The sequence below is a fragment of the Polypterus senegalus genome, chromosome 11, assembly GCF_016835505.1.
Source record: "Polypterus senegalus isolate Bchr_013 chromosome 11, ASM1683550v1, whole genome shotgun sequence".
Taxonomy (NCBI): domain Eukaryota; kingdom Metazoa; phylum Chordata; class Cladistia; order Polypteriformes; family Polypteridae; genus Polypterus; species Polypterus senegalus.
Genome location: NC_053164.1, coordinates 9,878,677 through 9,897,711, shown reverse-complemented (window position 1 = coordinate 9,897,711; position 19,035 = coordinate 9,878,677). Strand labels below are relative to the sequence as shown.

The following is a 19,035-nucleotide window of genomic DNA, read 5'->3' as shown; positions in this document are numbered from 1 at the left end:
CACAGCTGGTAAGTTTGCTCAGGAAGAGAGTGTCAAACTACCAGTGGACAGGTGCAGAAGTCCCATGGAATTTGTTCCAAGAATCACCTGTTTTCAGTGACTGTCCCTAAAGGTTCTGCAACCAAATATTAGGCTAAGGACCCCATCATTTTTGTCCATACTACTTTCATTCTGTGTTATTATTTGAAATATCCTGTTGAATGAAGACACTAAAGCAAAGCCTGAGTTTTTGTTGAACACAAAATAAACAATGATGCGTGCCTATGACTTCTGTCAGTATCAAGTTATTTCTAAGACAATTGTGGGTTCTTCTTGTCGTGGTACCTACAAATTTGTCCAGGTGTGGATATAGAATCATATTTGAAGTCTCGAAAGATGAGGAGAGAAAAATTTTTTAAGAATTTTGGAGGAAAAAGAAAATCTGTAGGGTGAACCCAAGACCCTTGTCAAGTAAGCATGTGGATGTCCCATTTCTCCAGTATCGCGTTACCCGCCGGTTCTCTCTGTCCTGCACTCGTCCTTCCACAGAGCCCATTTCATGTGTCATGATCAAGTCATAGATTATTGTTTATTGTCATTTTATGTTCTTCTTAAATGCACAGTCTTGGAGTTTAGCAGTAAAACATTTCACTACATGTTGTACTGTATGTGTAATTTCTATGTGACAAATACAATTTGATTTAATTTTGATGTACTCGCATGGAGCAACTGACCCCAAACTCAGGGTCTCAGAGTCAGAAGGCCCTAGCTTACCCAGTTAAACTCCCCCTGCTCCAGTTAACAAAGAGGGCTGTGATTGATGCCACCAGAGTGCCACAATACACAGTGGGCTCTCTCTGTGTCTCTCTTTCTTTCTCTTATCATCCTCGCAGCCCACCCTTTGCCACCCCCTTGATTCAGAAGAAGCCTTCCAGACATTCTTTTAATTTGAAGGAATTGTGTTAGCATTCGTCTCCCCAAATTCCTACCTTGATGAAGTCCATACTAAAATTGTTCTCCTCCCTGATCATGATGATGGATAGAGAGAAAGAAAGCATTTTGCTGTACTCTGTGTGACATAAAAGAACCCTATAAAGCTATAAACTTAAATGATTTCTTCTCGTCACCCACAGGTGAAGCTCTGTGATTTCGGTTTTGCCCGGATCATTGGTGAGAAATCATTCCGTCGCTCCGTTGTTGGCACACCTGCCTACCTGGCCCCAGAAGTGCTCCTGAACCAGGGCTACAACCGTTCATTGGACATGTGGTCGGTGGGGGTGATAATGTACGTCAGCTTGAGTGGCACCTTCCCGTTCAATGAGGATGAGGACATTAATGACCAGATACACAATGCGGCCTTTATGTACCCACCAAACCCCTGGAAGAATATCTCCCCAGAAGGTAAGTGGTAGAAAAACTGACAGCTGTGTCTGCCATGCATGGAGGCACTTGGGCCTTTAGTGTTTAGTGGGGCTGGGTGGATTTAGAGTGACATTGCACCATACAGGGCATATTCAGTGTCGTGTTTTATTTCAATGGATGTGAGGTACAGGATGAACCTGGTGACACTCCCATAAAGTTTGAGGAGGGACATGGTGACCACTGTCTCTGACCGAAGTGATACTTGACAATTGACAATGCTTTAGAACCTGAGTAGGCTTGCAGTAGTCATGCCTCAGAATTAAAGAAGGCAAACTATAGCGTTACTTCAGAACCACAGCAGATAGCCAATGGAAATGTCTCAGAACCAGAGAATATAGATGATTAGGTTAGGTAGTGCTGCAGATCCAAGGAAGGCACATGGAAGACTGCCATATCAACTCAATTTATTCATATACAGTGTATTTCACTTGCTCATGGCCAAGAGTGCCAACACAGATTTACAGAAATAGAAACTTGCAAAACTGAACATACATATTAAGGGAATGAAAAGAGAATACCAAGTTCAATGCCACGGGTTCAAACATAAATGAAGTTCTGCTGACACTGAAGTATAGGAACACATAAACAGCGCTCCTGTTCCCAAGGGGAAGGCCAATAGCAGCTCTGAATCGAGACTAGAGAACATGAATGGTGTTCCCTGACTCAGTCAATGGAAGCAACAACAGCACTGCAGAATCAGAGAAGGTAGACTGTGGGTATGGCCTCAGATCTAGGGAGATAAATTTATCACAAACAGGGGATCGATGGCAGTCCAGTATGAGAATCAGGGCAGTCAAACAGTAGCATTACTTGAGAAGTAGAGGAAGTAACCTGTGGAGATACCTCAGAGTCAGATGAGACAGACGGCGGCTATGGCTTCAGAACCAGGGAGATACACACAGCAGCAATGCCTCAAAAGCAAGGGAGACAATGGCAGACAAGTATCAGAATAAGGGGAGATAAGCTGTAGAATTACTGGAGAACAAGAGGAAGTAGCCCGTGGAGATACCTCAGCTTTGGCCTCACAACCAGGGAGATTGGCACAACAGTAATATCTCAAAATCAAAGGAGGTCGATGGCAGTCCAGTATGAGAATCTGGGCAGTCAAACAGTAGCATTACTTGAGAACTAGAGGAAGTAACCTGTGGAGATACTTCAGAATCAGATGAGACAGATGTCAGCTATGGCTTCAAAACCAGGGAGATGATAGACACAGCAACAATACCTCAGTAGCAGGTGAGACTATGGTGGACAAGTATCAGAGTAAGGCGAGACAAGCTGTAGCATTACTTGGGAACTAGAGGGATTAGGTAGTGGAGATGCCTCACAGCCAGGTGAGAGAGATGTCACCTGTGGCCTCAGGATCAGGGAGATGAGCACAACTGCAATATCTCAAAAACAGAGGAGGCCAAAAGTAGTCCAGTATCAGAATCAGGGTAGTCAAAAAGTATTATTGCTTCATAGCTAGAGGAGGCAGCAACTGGAAATGCCTCAGAACCAGAGGAAGCAGGTGGTGGCCACAATCCCAGAAGCAAGTTAGGCAGATAGTGGCGATGCGTCAGAGCCAGGGAAGGTGTGCAGAGACAATTCCTTAAAACTAGAGGAGACAGATGGGAGGATGTGCCCCAGAACCATTGGAGGCCAATGACAGCCCTGCCTCAAAAATGATGAGGGATAAACTGAAGTGTGGCCATCTAAACCAGAGGAGGCAGCTGGTGGAAATGTCACAGAACAGAATGAGCTAGTAGTGACTCAAAACCAGAAGAAACGTTGGCAATGCCTCCAAACCGGTAAAGGCTGATGGCAGCTGAGTGTCAGAATAAAGGGAAGCAAACCCTTCAGTAACAGAAGAAGTAGCCTGTGTGGATGCCACTGATCCAGGCTTGTCTGCAGAAACTATTCAGATGATTCAGAAGGCTCTCAAGTACGATGCAATAAGGGGCGAAACATCTAATCACCCAGGTGACTCAGCCCCCTTTACAGCCCAGATTTGGTGCCATGCCACTTCTGGCTTTTCCCAAAACCTTTGAAAGGGAAGAGACTTCAGACTGTCAATGAGATTCAGGAAAAAGAGCGAGACGGCTGATGCTGATTCCAACAAGGGATTTTGCAGAGTGTGCTGAACAGTGTCTCAGAAGAAGGGACGAGAGACGGAGGCAGTGCCTGCAAACCAGAAAAGTCAGATGGCAGCCCTGCCTTAAAACCAGAGAAGGCCGACCGTGGCCTGTGACGAACTGGGTTGGCTCCACAGTCCCATAACTGTCGATAACACGTCCAAGGATGAGCTGGGCGAACTATGAGACACCTTCAGCAAGACTTGGTGTAAAGTGTTTTGTGCTTTTATTCTAAAAACAAAGTGTAAATAGTGCAGTGCAAAGTTTCTCTCCTGAATAAATACGTAATCCACTGACAATCCAGTGCAATAAATGATTACAGAGTACATATCCACTAAAAAACAAGGTTAAAAATCCTGGGCAGATAAACATGTCCTGAAAAACACAAACCGAGCCACGGTGCTTCTGCCTGTTGGTAGACATCTCCTCATGCCGAAGGGACCCCAGGAGGATAAGCAGAGGACATGTCTACCAATAGGCGCAGACAACCACCGCTACCAGTCCCTCGAGGTGCCACTCTGAGCCTGCTCCTACTCCCATCGCCAGACCCTCGGCATCTGTGGAAGCCTTCACTGAGCTACATGGTTGTTCTTACTCCATGTAGGGGTGACCTCTACCCTGAAGCGCTGGACAGATGCTCCTTTTGGGCTCGCTCCCGTCCTCCCACTTCCTCTCAAGCAATGTCACCAGCTCCTCTTATTGTTCTATCACTTCCTCCATTTCCTGCCCATACTCCCTTTCTCTTTATTATTTTACATCAGTCAGGTGTAGGTGTTGCAATCACCTTCTCCAAGGTGTGAATGAAACACTTGAATGATCCTCTCACGCGATCGGCCAAGCATCGCAATCAATCTGGGTGCGGCACATCGGCATTCCCACATGAACTTGCACCCGCCTGGAGCCTGAACGTTCTGGGACTTTCATTTATTTGTTTAAAATGCTCGGCTCCACAAATCTCTCTTATCTCACGGGCCAAACAGTAGCCCTGCTTCACAACGAGATACCATAGAACTAAACGTGGAAGGAGCCGACTAGGATCTTGGAGCCAGAGGAGATAGTGACAGTGTCACAAAGCCAGAAAAGGCCGATGGCAGACGAGTTTTAGAATTGGGAGGCATACAGTAGCATTGCTTCAGAACTGGAGGAAGTAGCTGGTGAAGATACCTTAGAAGAAGATGAGATAAGTGCAGCCTCAGAACCGCTAGTGATGGACGTTGACAGTGTCTCCAAACTAGAAAAGGCAGAGGGTGGCAAAAAAACATTTTTTTGCACCTGAAGAAGTTCAAAGGGTCAAGTGCAGAGCATATCCATCTCCTCATGTCTCTGGCTGCTCAATTCATTCTTTTGTCTCTTTCATCTGGTGGCTTCTGCTCCAGTGGTTCCCAGGATGTGGTATGCTAGTGCCACCTCACATTATTTCCCACGTGAGGTGCCTGCCTTCTGTGTTCTTCTGGTGCTGATGGGTGAATTGGCCCAATGTGAATGAGGCTCACGTTGCACCCTGAGTCTTTGTATCAGATGTGTCTTGCAGGCCCCACAGTGGCTTTTTAAGGGAATGTCACGCTGCCTTTGGTGCCCGACTGATGAGGCTCCTACTGTAATTCCCCAGGGGAAAGAATTTGGTTTCTGGTGGTGATGATGATGATGATGGTCACCCAGCTTGGCTTGGTGTGTTATTTTACATCCATGTGCAAAGAGATCATAAATATTAAAGCTTTGTTCTTTTTTTTTTTGAAGTCCTTTAAACTTGTCACTGATGTGTCACCCACTAACCCGGGTTTTCTCTCTTGACAGCCATCGATCTGATTAACAATCTGCTGCAGGTGAAGATGAGGAAGCGCTACAGCGTGGACAAGTCACTGAGCCACACCTGGCTACAGGTATGGCATTCGTGTCTTCTGTGTGTTGGGCATTGGAATCCAGAAGTCTGTCTGCTGCCCCATCTTCTAGACTTTCATATCACTTTTAGCCGTTAGACTTGTGTGACTTGAACAGATGGACCTGAAGCCATTAGGGCACAGCTAAAGGGCCCATCGCTGGCTCACCACATGTCAACATTTCTTGATATTTTCCTATGTGGGGAAATGAGTGTGGCATTTCCTTCCTTATTCCATTTTAAAAATATTCTACCATATCTGAAGGGGCATCTTTATCATAAGATGTGCCAACTCTGCAACTGTTTGCCTTGTGAAAGTTTAAAAAATACTGGCATCAAACATTGGGGTTCTCCTCTTTGCCATTCACCTAGAGGGTATGCCCAGGTGCCCAGTAGACACTAAAGTAGTGCGTATGCCTGTGTGGATGAGTGTATGCAGCGTTTAGCCTTTGGGGTATTTATTAAAAGAGATGGGGAACTGAGGTGCCTGCCTGCTGGGTAAAAGAGGAGGCCTGTAAGAGCGATGGGCATTAGGTGCAAACTGGTTCAGCCATCTTGGTTGTTTAGTGTATTCAAAGTGACTGAGAATTCTTTATATAGCGCATTTTATAAAATGATCTATCAACCTTCACTTTATATGTGAACCCACCTTACCAAGGACTGTACGTGTCTTTATATGGTGCCTTTCATGACAATTGTCATTAGGTAGTTCATCATGGAATAATGAGTCAAACTTTCTGTAGCATCTCTTATTGTATGCTCTGTGAATTCCGTTCATTTTTTTTATTCCTCTTTTTAGGATATATTAGAAGGATTGAACACCTGACAATACAGTTTATGCATATATAGCGCCTTTCACTGTGTGAACTGCTACAGAACTATGCATTCAATCATCATGCAGTAGTTACTGTTCCATTCACTGATTCATTAACCGTTTACAGATGTGGACAAATTTGTTGCTTGCACTCCACGAAAAAAGAAGAACCCCCGATTGTCTCTTAGATAACTTGAAACCAACAAAAGTAATTGGAACCAATCTTTGTTTATTCACGTTTAACAGAAATCTGACTTTACTTTAGGGATTTGATTCCACAGAATATCTCAAATAACCACACAAATTAAAATGGCCTGCACAAAAATGATGGGACCTTCAGCCTAATATTGTGTCGCACAACCTTTGGAAGCCATCCCTGCACATAATTGATTCCTGGAGCTCCCTGTGAGATGTCTGCTCCTGTCCACAGGCCGTTCGGCCCACTCGTCCTGAGCAAACTGCTCAAGCTGGGTCAGGTTTGAAGGGGGACTTCTCCAGACTGCATGTTTCAGGTCTTTCCATAGATGTTTGATGGGGTTCAAATCAGAAGGCCCCTTCACAACAGTCCAATGTTTTCCTCTCAGCCATTCTTGGGTGCTTTTTGTTGTATCTTTTCACTCCATATCCTGTTGGGGGGTCCATAACCTGTGAGTGACATAGACCTTTCTGACTCTGGGCAGGTTGTTTCACTCCAGAATGTCTTGAAAGTCTGGAGATTTCATTGTTCCCTGCACAGACTCAAGGTACCCCATGCCAGATGCACCAAAGCAGCCCCCAAACATAAGTGAGCCTCCTCCATGTGTCACAGTAGCTCTGGTGTTTTTTCTTTGAAAGCTTTTTTCATCTGTGGACATCAAGCTGATGTGACTTGTCAAAAAGTTCCAGTCTTGACTCATCTGTCCAAAGCACCTTCTCCCAGAAGCAGTGTGACTTGTCAAGATACCTTTTAGCAAATTCCACTCGGGCTCTTTTATGTGGAGCCCTTCTTCCATTGAGCCCACTGTCACTCAAAAAGCGATGGATCAGACACTGATAGACCCTGACCTTGGAGTTCAGCCCGGATCTCTTTGGAAGTTCTCCTTGGCTTTTTGTCTGCCATTCTCACTGTTCTTCTGCCCATTCTGGGGTCCATTTTCCTCTTATGGCCATATTCAGGGAGGTTGGCTAACATCTTCGTAATATCTGACACTGTTGTCACAGGAGCATTGAGCTGATGATGGTCTTCTAGCCTTTGCCTTTAACATGCTTTTCTATCGTTTTCTTTCTCATCTCCTCACACAACTTTCTCCTTTGCTTTTTTTGGTCCATGTTCAGCGTGGGACACACTGTGACACCAAACAGCAGAGTGACGACATTTCTCCATTTAAATTGGCTGAATGACTGATGGCACAATTGGAGATGTCTGTGTGATACAAATTCAAGAATACAGCGAGTATGAAAAATCACTCGAGTCCAATAAGTTAGGATCTCTTCTAGGGGTCCAAACAAAGGTGTGCAGGCCATTTTAGGAGATCTTTGTAGAATAAGCAACACTTGGTCTCTTGTCACACTTGCTTTGCGTTACTCGATGACATGCAGGTGTATAGGGGACAACTGAGTTTCATGTCTTCACATTCCAGGGGGCAAACAGCACTGTTCCAATGAGCTGTAAGGGGACCCCACATCTGTATTTTGTATATCAGTTTTCATAATGACCATTATCCCAATTTGCCCTTTGGATCAATTTATATAGTGCCTTTCAGAGCAGCATTCTCCCACAGCTTATTATAACGTAAATTAAATCATTACAAAATACATTTAACAATCCAAAGCATTGTTGGTCCTGCCGATCTGATTTGAGAGTGCAGATGCAGTAGGGGTTGCCATCCTGACAGACCGTCAGGGTCCCAGGAGGACGTCCAGGCAAGTGACTTTATAACCAAGAGCGCCGAGGCTAGCTGGCCTCCTCCAGTGAGCAGAAATGTCCGTGTGTCTGGTTAGGTATCCTCAAGGAGTTTTCTTTTCCTTCTTTTTTGTCAGTCTGATTGCTTCTAATCAGAGTCGTATTGTCTCCTGGCAGGCCAGCGACAGAGGTTTGGGTGGCGCGCGGGCATTTATGTGCTACGGAATCATATGACTCAACAAAGTGGCAGCTTTGCTTTGATGAATGCGCAGGACGTGCCATTATATTGATTTGTATTTTGTCCTCGTTTCATTCTTCATAGCACCTGATGTGATAGTATTTACTGTTTTAGATACCAGGGTTAAGGAAGATGGGTCAAATGAAATGGGCACCTTCACATAAACTGTGTGACACAGATTCTCTTTCTTACAGGACTACCAGACATGGCTGGACCTTCGTGAGCTGGAGTGCAAGATGGGCGGCCGCTACATCACACACGAAAGTGATGACAACCGCTGGCAGCAGTTTGCCCAGGACCACACGTTACCGTACCCCCAGCACCTCATTGTGGCACAGGCTTCAAGTGAGGATTCGGATGATAGTGACCTGCATGGCCTGGCTGACCGAGTCAGCATCCTCTAAGAGAAGGACAAGCAAATGACAGTTTTAAGACACCCCTTGGCACCTGCTGGACCATGCTTTACCCTACATCTAGAAAATTCAGGGTGGAGAGGAAGAATTATTTCCAAAAAAAAAAAATCCTTCCCTGACGTTTTCCAATGCTCACCCTGAAGTGGCCACTAGGAAATCTAGGATGGCCCTTCAAGTGGAGCTGCTGTATAATACAAGTCCTGGGATGCCCAGCACATTCTGAGAAGAAGCACATGTTCCCCTCCAATGAGAACCCAGCCAATCAGATGGTTTCCCCATTATTTAAAATGGGTGGAGTCAATGCACAGACTCAGTGTTGAAGCTGAGTGGCTCATCTGCTCAAGACGCCCCCAACTCGCTTGTGAGAAATTGCACTTTTTTATTATTATTATTATAATTATTATTATCTTCATGATAGCCACACTGCCCTGTAATGGTCGAAGGCAGAATTTGCATCACTGTGGCTTTGCCCAGATCGCCACCCTCATTCTTGGTCTTCTCAGATTGTCTTAGGGGATCTTAAGAGGTGGATGACAATATTGCAATATATATATTTTTTCCCTTTTTAGCCTTGTCGTTAGATTGCAGACCCCAACTGAGAGTCGACTGACTGCATGAAGAAAGGGGGTAAAAAGATTCTGAAAAATAATATATTCAAAAACGAAATGACTCATTACTTAGTAAGGGATGATGGAAACAGCACAGTGCCCTCTGAATTTCTAGGCTGACATGAACCTGAGAAATGACCGACGCCATGCCAATGGGCTCGCACCTCTTTATTTGCCAGCATGGCGTCGGGTGTTTACATTTTTTGACTCTTGGGGGGCAACCTGTACTTTCCGATGGCAAGTAGAAATTGTAAAAGCCGCAACTCACACGCGTCCTTAATGACCGCTCTTTGGATGACCAGACGAATGACTCCCGGGGATTGGGAGGGATGGGGGCAAAAGTGTACGTGAGGCTTTATTGAGCTACTGATGCCCACCTAAATGTTTGGATATGAATTGTAATTCAGCAATTTCTCGGCCAACCCCCAATGGCATGGTGACTTCTTTTGCACATACGTGTTTTCTTATCTCCTAAAAAGAATGCGACATAAAAAGACCAGCTGATGAAAGGGAAGGCCACAAAGAGAGAGAGAGAGAGCAGAGGCACATCCCTGCAATTTACAAAGCGGTAAGCACAATTGTGCCCCCCTGCCCTGGCATGTGCTAGTGCAGAATGTCACACACTGACAAGTGTCAGGAAATGGGGAGCCTCCAAATTTAAATGAATGTCACCCCCCAAACAAACCCCCCCCCTCCCCGGATGTATTAGTAGAGAGTAATACTGTAAATTGAAACTTGTGTAGCCTAAAAGGGGGATTGAAGAGGTGGGATAAGTAATTCATGTGAGTACGTGACCTGTAGGCAAATGTGCATGTATATAATATGGCGCCCCACTCTGGTTTGATAAGCTTTTCTATTGTTTTACATGATCTTGTATATTGTATCCGTTACTTTAGGGTTAACAAGAAGAAGGCGGGGACAAAGCTCAAAAGACCCTGCTGGGGGGGTGTGGCCTTTTCTTTTACTCTTACTAGGGGTGGCGCCTCTGTTTGACCAATGAATGAGCTTTCAGCATCTCGTTTATTCAGTTATCTGTTTTTCCACGGTGGCGTACTCTTGATTCCTTCTGTGATTTGAAGACCCCCTTAAGCAGAGTCCTAGCTCAGGCCGTTTTGGTTGTGTTGCTTTCTCTTTGCCACCTCTCCACACCAACATTGTGATCATTCTAAGGGAGGCCATTTCTTTGGACGGTTTGGGAGGAAAACTGGGGATGTTGTTTTCTCTTTGCTGCTTTCATGTGCCACAACGCCAACAATAGGCTCGATTATGGTGGGCCAAGGTGGATCCTGGAACTCTTTGGCAACTTGGGAATGAAAGTTGGGTGTACCAGTGTTGTGATCCATCTACAGGAGGATCAATGTCACTTGGCCACCAGTATGTGCCCACCCCACTTGAATGCTTCAATGGCCGATTAGTTAAGCGAGCCAATGTGTCAATGTCACCTCAAGTGACTGCTCTTAATTGGGAGTGAATGATTGGCAGCCATTGTGACATTTGCTCCCCCTCCTTTGCTTTAAATGATGGACTCCACCTTTCTATGACTCCCCACCATGCATGCCTGCTTGCAGACGGACACTTGATTGGAGAGCAACCGTCCAATCGATGCGTGCCCCGCCCACACTTTTCTTCTCTTTGGAGGCTGAGACAGTAAAAGGGTTAACCCTACGTATCTTGGAGGCCTCCCGATGGAGCAGTTTGTGTCCGACTCCTGCTCGGCCCCTGTGGTCCATTTGGAATGCGCTACCACAGAATCACTGCTAGGTGGCACCATTTAGCTGTTAAAATCCAAAGGGACTCATTCTGTATTAGACCCCCCAATCCCCCTATATTTAGAGTGTCGGTTACTTGAGAGCATGCGGCATGATGATGGAGTCTCTTTCCTTACTTTGCATTGCAGCTTTTTTTCCATCCGCTTGTACTCATGCCACCTGTTTGTGGGGGAACAGGGGGGGTCTGTTAAAATGTGCTAGCATGCCCCCCATGACAATAATAATTCTTTACATTTATATAGCGCTTTTCATAGTGAATGGGGGGGCCACTTCAATCACCACTAACCCCTAGCCTCCAAATTTAAAGAGATGCCCCCCACCCAGGGATGTATTAGTGGAGTGATATTGTACATGGAAACTTGTGTAGCCTGAAAAGGGGACGGGAGGGGGGATTGGATTCTGCAGCGGCAGCCATTTTTGCAACAATAAGCTCACCACACATTGGCTGTTAGGTAGTGACGGGGTGAGAGTGTTAGCCAATTAGAGACGGGGGATGATTAGGGGGCCAGAATGACCAGGCTGAGGTGGGCAATTTCTACCATCCCATATTTAATTTCAGGACCTTCTGACCCAGGAAGAGAGCCTCACGTTGGAATTTTCTGAAATCTCCAGAGCTCCTGCATGCAGTAAAGGGTCTCATTTTCTGGTGGCCATTGGGGTCTTGGTGGTGCAGTGGTACAGCACCGGGTTTGAATCTCGAATACCAGTCATTTGGGGGTTTTGTGCTTGTTAGGTTAGATCTGTTGGCCCTCAACCAGCCCCGTGTGGAGCCACTTCAACTTGTACCCCACTGGTAGGGGCACTGAGACCACCACCACGTGTTTGCATTTGTCATGTCACCTTAAGTTAGTCTGCCAACATGCTTTCAGTATGTACCAAAGCTCTGTAGTCCGCCAGTCTGATCTGAGCAAGCGGTGTGCCGTCATGGAATTTTTTGGATGTGTTTTTTTCAGGAATTCTATCTCCAACCCCTTACTTTTATACATATTTATTTATTTCTCTGTGTTTCAGTCTTTACTTTCGTGGACCTCCTCGCTCATTTGAATGCCCCCCCCTCCCCCTTTTTTTGGTAACTCACAGATAGAGCTGCATTTACAGACTACAGCCAGCAGTGGGCGCTCTGGGGGTGTCTAGAAACTGATGTGGAGGGCGGTGCTGCGTTGCTATTGGTGGATTTGTTGGATTAACTGCTCAAAACATCAAAGTATCCACTCCTTGTAAAATATTTATAAAAAAAAAAAGAGAGAATCGTTTGTAAATATTGAGCCAAAGTGGGCGTCCGAAGGTCAAAGATGGCTGCAGGTAGCTGATCTGTGACCAGAAGTCGTCATGTTTGGGGAATGAAAGCCTGGTGTGTGTGTGCGCGCTTGTGCGTGTGTGTGTTTGTGTGTATGTATGTGTGTGTGCATTCGCATGTGTGCTTGTGTGTGTCCGCCCGCCTGCCCGTGCGTGCACTTGTGTGTGTGTGTGTATAGCCGGCCTCCGACAACCAGCCGGTTTCCATTCTGTAAAATGGATGTCCGGATGGGCTTTTGGACTGCACTTTTTATGATTTTACTTAGGAGCAAATTTATGGTTTCTTTTTTTTTTTTTTGTTTGTTTTTTGTCTTTTATTTCCGCTGATCACCTCGACGCTCTTTGGCAGGCAGGAAGTAGAAACTGCAGATCACTACAGGATGTCTGAGGCGATGAGGGCCGGTGGATACGGAATGTTTGATAAAATGCACCTTTCTTTGTCTTTCATTTTTTCTTTTCATTTTGCCTTTTCCAGATGGTGGGGTCCATTTTCCCCCTTCAGTGTAAATGTCTGGCACACTTGGCACAGCTTGCTCTGCTCCTCCTTATTTTATTTTTTTTTTAAAAGACATATATATTTGAAATATAAACTTATTTTTAACAGTTTATCTGTCTCTTACTTTCTTGACCATCCATCTAGGGGGCGCCATTGTGTTCATTTGGAAGGCTGGCATCTGTGGGATCAGAGGGCACACTCACCAGTCAGCTTAACCTGCTTATTTTTTTTGGTGTGTGGGCAGGAGAAAAACACACACGGGCACCACATGGATGGGGATTTGAACTCTGGCTCCTGAAGAATTGGCACATACCCACTGTGCCAGTTCTGCAGACGCAGTTAACTGAGGTGTTGGTGGCATAATGACCAAATGCTATGGGTAGTGGCAGATGCCATTTGCAGAGAAGTCCATCAACACCCAGCTAATCAAGCTAGCTGGGGAGAAGTCACCATGCCAAACCTTGGGCATGCGATGACCTACTGACAGTGACACAAGAATGGCATTGCCAGATTGATCCGGGCAGACAGCTGAAATTTCCCTACACCATCTTGGCCAGATTAGGACCTTACATCTTGATCTACCAAGCAGGTGGATTTGCTGGAGCCCACGGTTCCCTGATTAGATCAAATTTAAGAGGTGCACAAAAGAAAGCGGGCAAAGTATGAAGAGCAGGTGGCAAAATCTTGGCACATGGATTAGAATGCCAGCTTTAGAAGTAGGCAGCAGATGTTTCACAAGCCAGTCTCTTCATTGAACCCCAAAACTCCTTGGCACAACGGAGGAACCATCATGAACATTCTGGAAGCTGCTGTAAAGACTTTAAGTTGGCTTTGGATCAGGGAAGCTGAAACTCGGTGTAGCTAATGTGATCATCGACTGCTCGGTCGTCTGAGATGAGGGGGTCTGATGATCCAAGACTTGAGACCTCCTGAGCACCCCACCCCAGGTTTATCACTGATGATGTGTCCCAAGTTGCACCACAAAGGTGGATTACGAAGACCACTACCATGCTCAGAAGAGACTGGAGCCATCAGTTGTGTGACCGACCCAAGGCTCCTGCTGTCAGTGTCACCTTTAAGCCTTCAAACAAGGAAACCTTAGTGAACCCTTACAGCGTATAGCGCCTTACCAAGCGGCCCTCATCCAGTAGAATGTCCATTCGTTTCAGCATTCCAGGGGTTAATTCAGTATTCCTTTTTGTGTAAATGAACTGACTGTTAAAGGGTCACCAGCATGTGACCCCCCCCCCAAAAAAGAAGTGACAGCTGCACGGTGGGAGCTTCGCCAGAGCCCAGACGTCCGTGTTCTAAATATTAGCGTTGAGACGAGCACCTCGGCCGGCTCTGTTTAGATTTCTGAGGCTTTAAAGTGTTGAGGATCAGCAAGATGGAAGAAAACAAAACTCAAGGGAGAGCAAAACCTGGAGGGCGGCCCACCGGGGTGTTTGGCACGTCAGCCCCCTGAATTCACCACAAGTGTGACGGTCTGAACTTGTCAAGGAACATTCAGAACACAACAACTGAGACGTTGGAGACGTTAGAGGGGGTCAGTCCTTCAACCTGCAGTCAAATGTGGGGCGGGCAGGGGGGATAAATAATAATAATAATAAAAGGGTGGTCTTGTGGGCAAAACAGTGGACTTACAAACCCAAAGGTGGTGACCGTTTCACTTCAGTCTGTCCCTCTCGCCAGATGTGTGACACTCGGCCTGACTGAGAACAGACTAAATAAAAGAGACATAATGTTGTCAAGCTGGCTGAATCCAGTTCAGGACCACAGGGGTGGAGCCTATGGGGAGGTACAAAGGCGGGACCAAACAGGACTCGACTTCAAAGGCGTTTTCTTATCATAGGAACTTTTTCGATAAAACTTTTGGAGCTCCTACTGCAGAAACTCGGGCCACTTCTAGTTCCTGATACTTTTTCAAGGTCCTACTCCAGTGTATGTAACTAATCGTTCAACCAGAAACTATTGTGGGTGTGGCTCAGGTGATGAACTATGCTGACTGTTTGACCCCAAGCAGCTGGCGCCATCTTACAAATCTATTAGGACTTTGGAGAGCCGTCGGTGAAGATGGAGTGCAGCACTTTGCACCACATCACTCATTATAGCCGCCTCCCTGGTGGGCTGCACAATGTAGTAATCCCCTCTGCGAACTCAGAAGCACTTTGAAGCAATAAGGTGTGATCTCCCGACCGCATCGCCACACTCTTCATAGCCCCTGCCTGTTGCACCGCACAATGCACCGCCATCAAAGCAGTAATCTTCCTGGTTGAAGTTGCCATTGCTTCAAAGCAATATAATGTGCTAGCGTCCCCAGTGAACTCCCGATCGCACCTCACTTTGCACCACTTCACTCTTCATAGCTGCCTCTCAGGTACGCCGCACCATGCACCACCTCCAAGTGATAATCTTCCCCCCATGAACTCGTGATCACTTTGTAGCAATAAAGTGTGGGGTTTCTCTGACACTCCTCATAGCTGCCTCTCAGGTGCACTACACAATGCACTTCATTGAAGCAGTAATGGTACGGTCCCCCGTGAACCCCCGATCGCATTGCATCACACTTCTTAGCTGCCTCCCTGGCATTACCGCACTCTGCACTGCACCACAACAGTAATCCCCCCTGTGAACTCGATCACTTTAAGGAAATAAGGTGTACCCATGACCTCCTGATCGCACCAAACTTCACACCACAACACTCATCATAGCTGCCTCCCTGGTGCACAATATGCCACACCACATTGAAGCACAAATCTCCCCTGTGAAGTCCTGAGTGAGTCAAAGCAATAAGGTGTGTCGCACCACATCACTCTTCATAACTGCCTTCCTAGTTTGCCGCACCATGCACCACCTCAAAGCGATAATCTCCCCCCATGAACTCGTGATCACTTTCACGCAATAAAGTGTGGGGGTTCTCGATAAACTCCTGATTGCACCACATTTTTCATCACATCACTCTTCATAGCTGCCTGCCTGGTGCACCACACAATGCACCACATTGAAGCAACTCCCCTGGTGTGCCATACCATGCACTGCACCACAGCAGTAATTCCCCCTGTAAACTGAATCACTTTAAGGCAATAAGGTGTTGGTACCAATGACCTTCTGATCGCACCACACTTCACACCACATTACTCATCATAGCTGCCTCCCTAGTGCACCACAAAACACACCGCATCGAAGCAGTAATCTCCCCTGTGAAGTCCTGAGTGAATCAAAGCAATAAGGTGTGTCGCACCACATCACTCTTCATAGCTGCCTTCCTAGTTTGCCGCACCATGCACTACCTCAAAGCGATAATCTCCCCCCATGAACTCGTGATCACTTTCACGCAATAAAGTGTGGGGGTTCTCGATAAACTCCTGATTGCACCACATTTTTCATCACATCACTCTTCATAGCTGCCTGCCTGGTGCACCACACAATGCACCACATTGAAGCAACTCCCCTGGTGTGCCATACCATGCACTGCACCACAGCAGTAATCTCCCCCTGTAAACTCAATCACTTTAAAGCAATAAGGTGTTGGTACCAATGACCTTCTGATCGCACCACACTTCACACCACATCACTCATCATAGCTGCCTCCCTAGTGCACCACAAAACACACCGCATCAAAGCAGTAATCTCCCCTGTGAAGTCCTGAGTGTGTCAAAGCAATAAGGTGTTGGGGGTCCCCCATGATTTTCCGATCACATTGTGTCACTCTTTATAGCCACCTGCCTCCTGCACCACAATAAAATGTGTTGGTTCTCCATGAACACCGCACAGTGCACCACATCAAAGCAGTAATCTCCTCTGAGAAATCGCGGTCACTTTGCTTCAATGCTCAGTTGCTTCAATAATCTCCCCTGTGAAGTCCAGAGAGCTTTGAAACAATAAGGTTGTGGTGGTCCCGTTTGCACCACACTTGGCAGCGCATCGCTCTTCATAGCTACCTCTCAGGTGCACCGCATCGGAGCAGTAATCTCTCCTGCGAACTCACAATTACTTTGACGCCATTAAGCACCGTGAAGTGCAGAGTGCGTCAAAACAATGAGATGCAGGGGTCCCCCATGAATCCAAGATTACATCGCATCACACTTCTTAACCGCCTCCCTGGTGCGCCACATTATGCACCACACTGAAGCAATAATCTCCCTTGTGAACTTGTGGTGTGTTATGAAGCAATGAGGTGCAGGGGTCCAGATCGAGCGCACCGCACTTCATCACGCATCAGTTGTCATCGCCGCCTCCCTGGTGTGCCGCACCATCAAAGCAACCGTCTCCCCTGTGAGCTCAAATCACTTTAAGGCAATAAAGTTTTGGTCCCCATGACCTCCTGATCGTTGCACCACATCATTCTTCATGGGTGCCTCCCTGGTGTGCCATGCCATGCACCACATTGAAGCCATAATGTTTCTGTTCCTTCCTCCATTCACACCACATCACTTTTCTTTGCACATCACATATTTTGCATGAAGGTTCCAATTTTGCGGTTGGAACAAAACACACATAAGTGACCGGGGACCACAAGTGGCCCATCGCTCAGTAACTCATTGGTTCATAAACAGTATGAGCCTGAAGGTAAAAGCACTAAAGCAGGGGTCTCTGCAGATTTTCATTCTAACCCTTTTCTTAATTAGTGACCTCTTTGTGCTGCTGATTAATTAATTATTTTCTCTTCATTCAAATTAACTTGCTGTTTAAGATTTACACCCCGCAGTTGCTTCTTTTCTTCCTTCATTTACAAGACGAACAATAATGAGACACAAAACGAGTCAGCAAATCCGTGTCCATCACACGGCTCGTGAAAATTAAGAAAGGTGAAGGTCGCAGTAACGTTGATCTGCTCGGGTCCACAAAACATTCTGTTGGTGCTTTCTGCTTTGGCACAATGGGAGCGCCAACAAGCCATGGAATTACATAACGAGTTAAATTAACAACAAGAATCACCTTCTAATTATGACAACGGCTGGAGTCTGACGCCGTCAGTTTAGCAGGTTGGCTCACTTCACATCTCGGTTTTATTTGGCTGCCATTTAAGGATACAGGAAACAATTCCGAGGATTGTTAAATAGAAAAGTCAATTCAAATGAAAGGAAGAGAAGTCAATTGGTTGCCATTTAAAAAATTGGCGGGAAAGAAATGCGGCCCTCCAGGATTGTTGTTGGACACCCCTGCACTAAAGAGTTCCAGAAATGTTTCCTAAAATGACCACTAGGGGGAGATGCAGAAGCCCTCCAGCCTGCAGGGAAAAACCTGGGGGTTGGTGGCAGAATTGGCACTCCAGACGCCATAAAAAAAAAAAACCTCACCCTGTTCCAGTCTATCTGAACTGGTGTGGCGCTGAGGGGTCACCCGTCACATGGCTGGCTTGGGTCCTAATCTGGGAATCTCAGCTGGTCTGTCATGTGGTGGGTACGGCAATTCACTGTATCAGCACAGGCTCCTAATCTTCTGTTCCGTCTTCTGAGGGCTACATATAAAAGGAAATGCAGGATGTGCATAAAATAAAAGATGCAAGTTACACTGTGACACTCCTCCTCTTCCTCTTTTGGCTGCTCCCATTAGGGGTTGCGACAGCGGATCATCTTCTTCCATATCTTCCTCTCCTTGTCATCTATGTCTATCACCCCCATCACCTGCATGTCCTCTCTCATCACATTCATAAACCTTCTTTTAGACCTTCCTCTTTTCCTCTTCCCTGACAGCTCTATCCTTAGCACCCTTCTCCCAGTATACCCAGCATCTCTCCTCTGCACATGTCCAAACCAACACAATCTCACCTCTCTGACTTTGTCTCTGAACTGTCCCACCAAAACTGACCCTCTAATGTCATCATTTCTAATCCTGTCCATCCTCGTCATGCCCAATGCCAATCTTAGCGTCTTTAACTCTGCCACCTCCAGCTCTGTCTCCTGTGCCACCGTCTCCAGCCTATATAACACTGCTGGTCTCACTACCATCCTGTAGACCTTCTTGCTGATGCCCGTCAGTCACAAATCACTCCTGACACTCTTCTCCACCTTCTCCACCCTGCCTGCACTCTCTTCTTTACTTCTCTTCCTCACTCCCCATTACTCTGTACTGTTGATCCCAACTATTTAAACTCCTTCACCTTCATCAACTCTACTCCCTCATCC

General features: G+C 46.3%; 1 protein-coding gene across 1 annotated transcript in view; it reads left to right on the top strand.

The window, feature by feature from the left end:
- The window catches only part of prkd2 (protein kinase D2), a 187,628-nt gene extending 178,782 nt beyond the window's left edge, over positions 1 to 8,846 (top strand). Inside the window, exons 16-18 of the mRNA XM_039768040.1 lie at positions 1,113 to 1,380; positions 5,310 to 5,395; positions 8,520 to 8,846. Coding sequence (XP_039623974.1) covers positions 1,113 to 1,380; positions 5,310 to 5,395; positions 8,520 to 8,729 — 564 coding nt within the window. The 3' untranslated portion in view covers positions 8,730 to 8,846. The remainder of the gene's footprint in view (positions 1 to 1,112; positions 1,381 to 5,309; positions 5,396 to 8,519) is intronic.
- Positions 8,847 to 19,035: the final 10,189 nt, after the last annotated feature.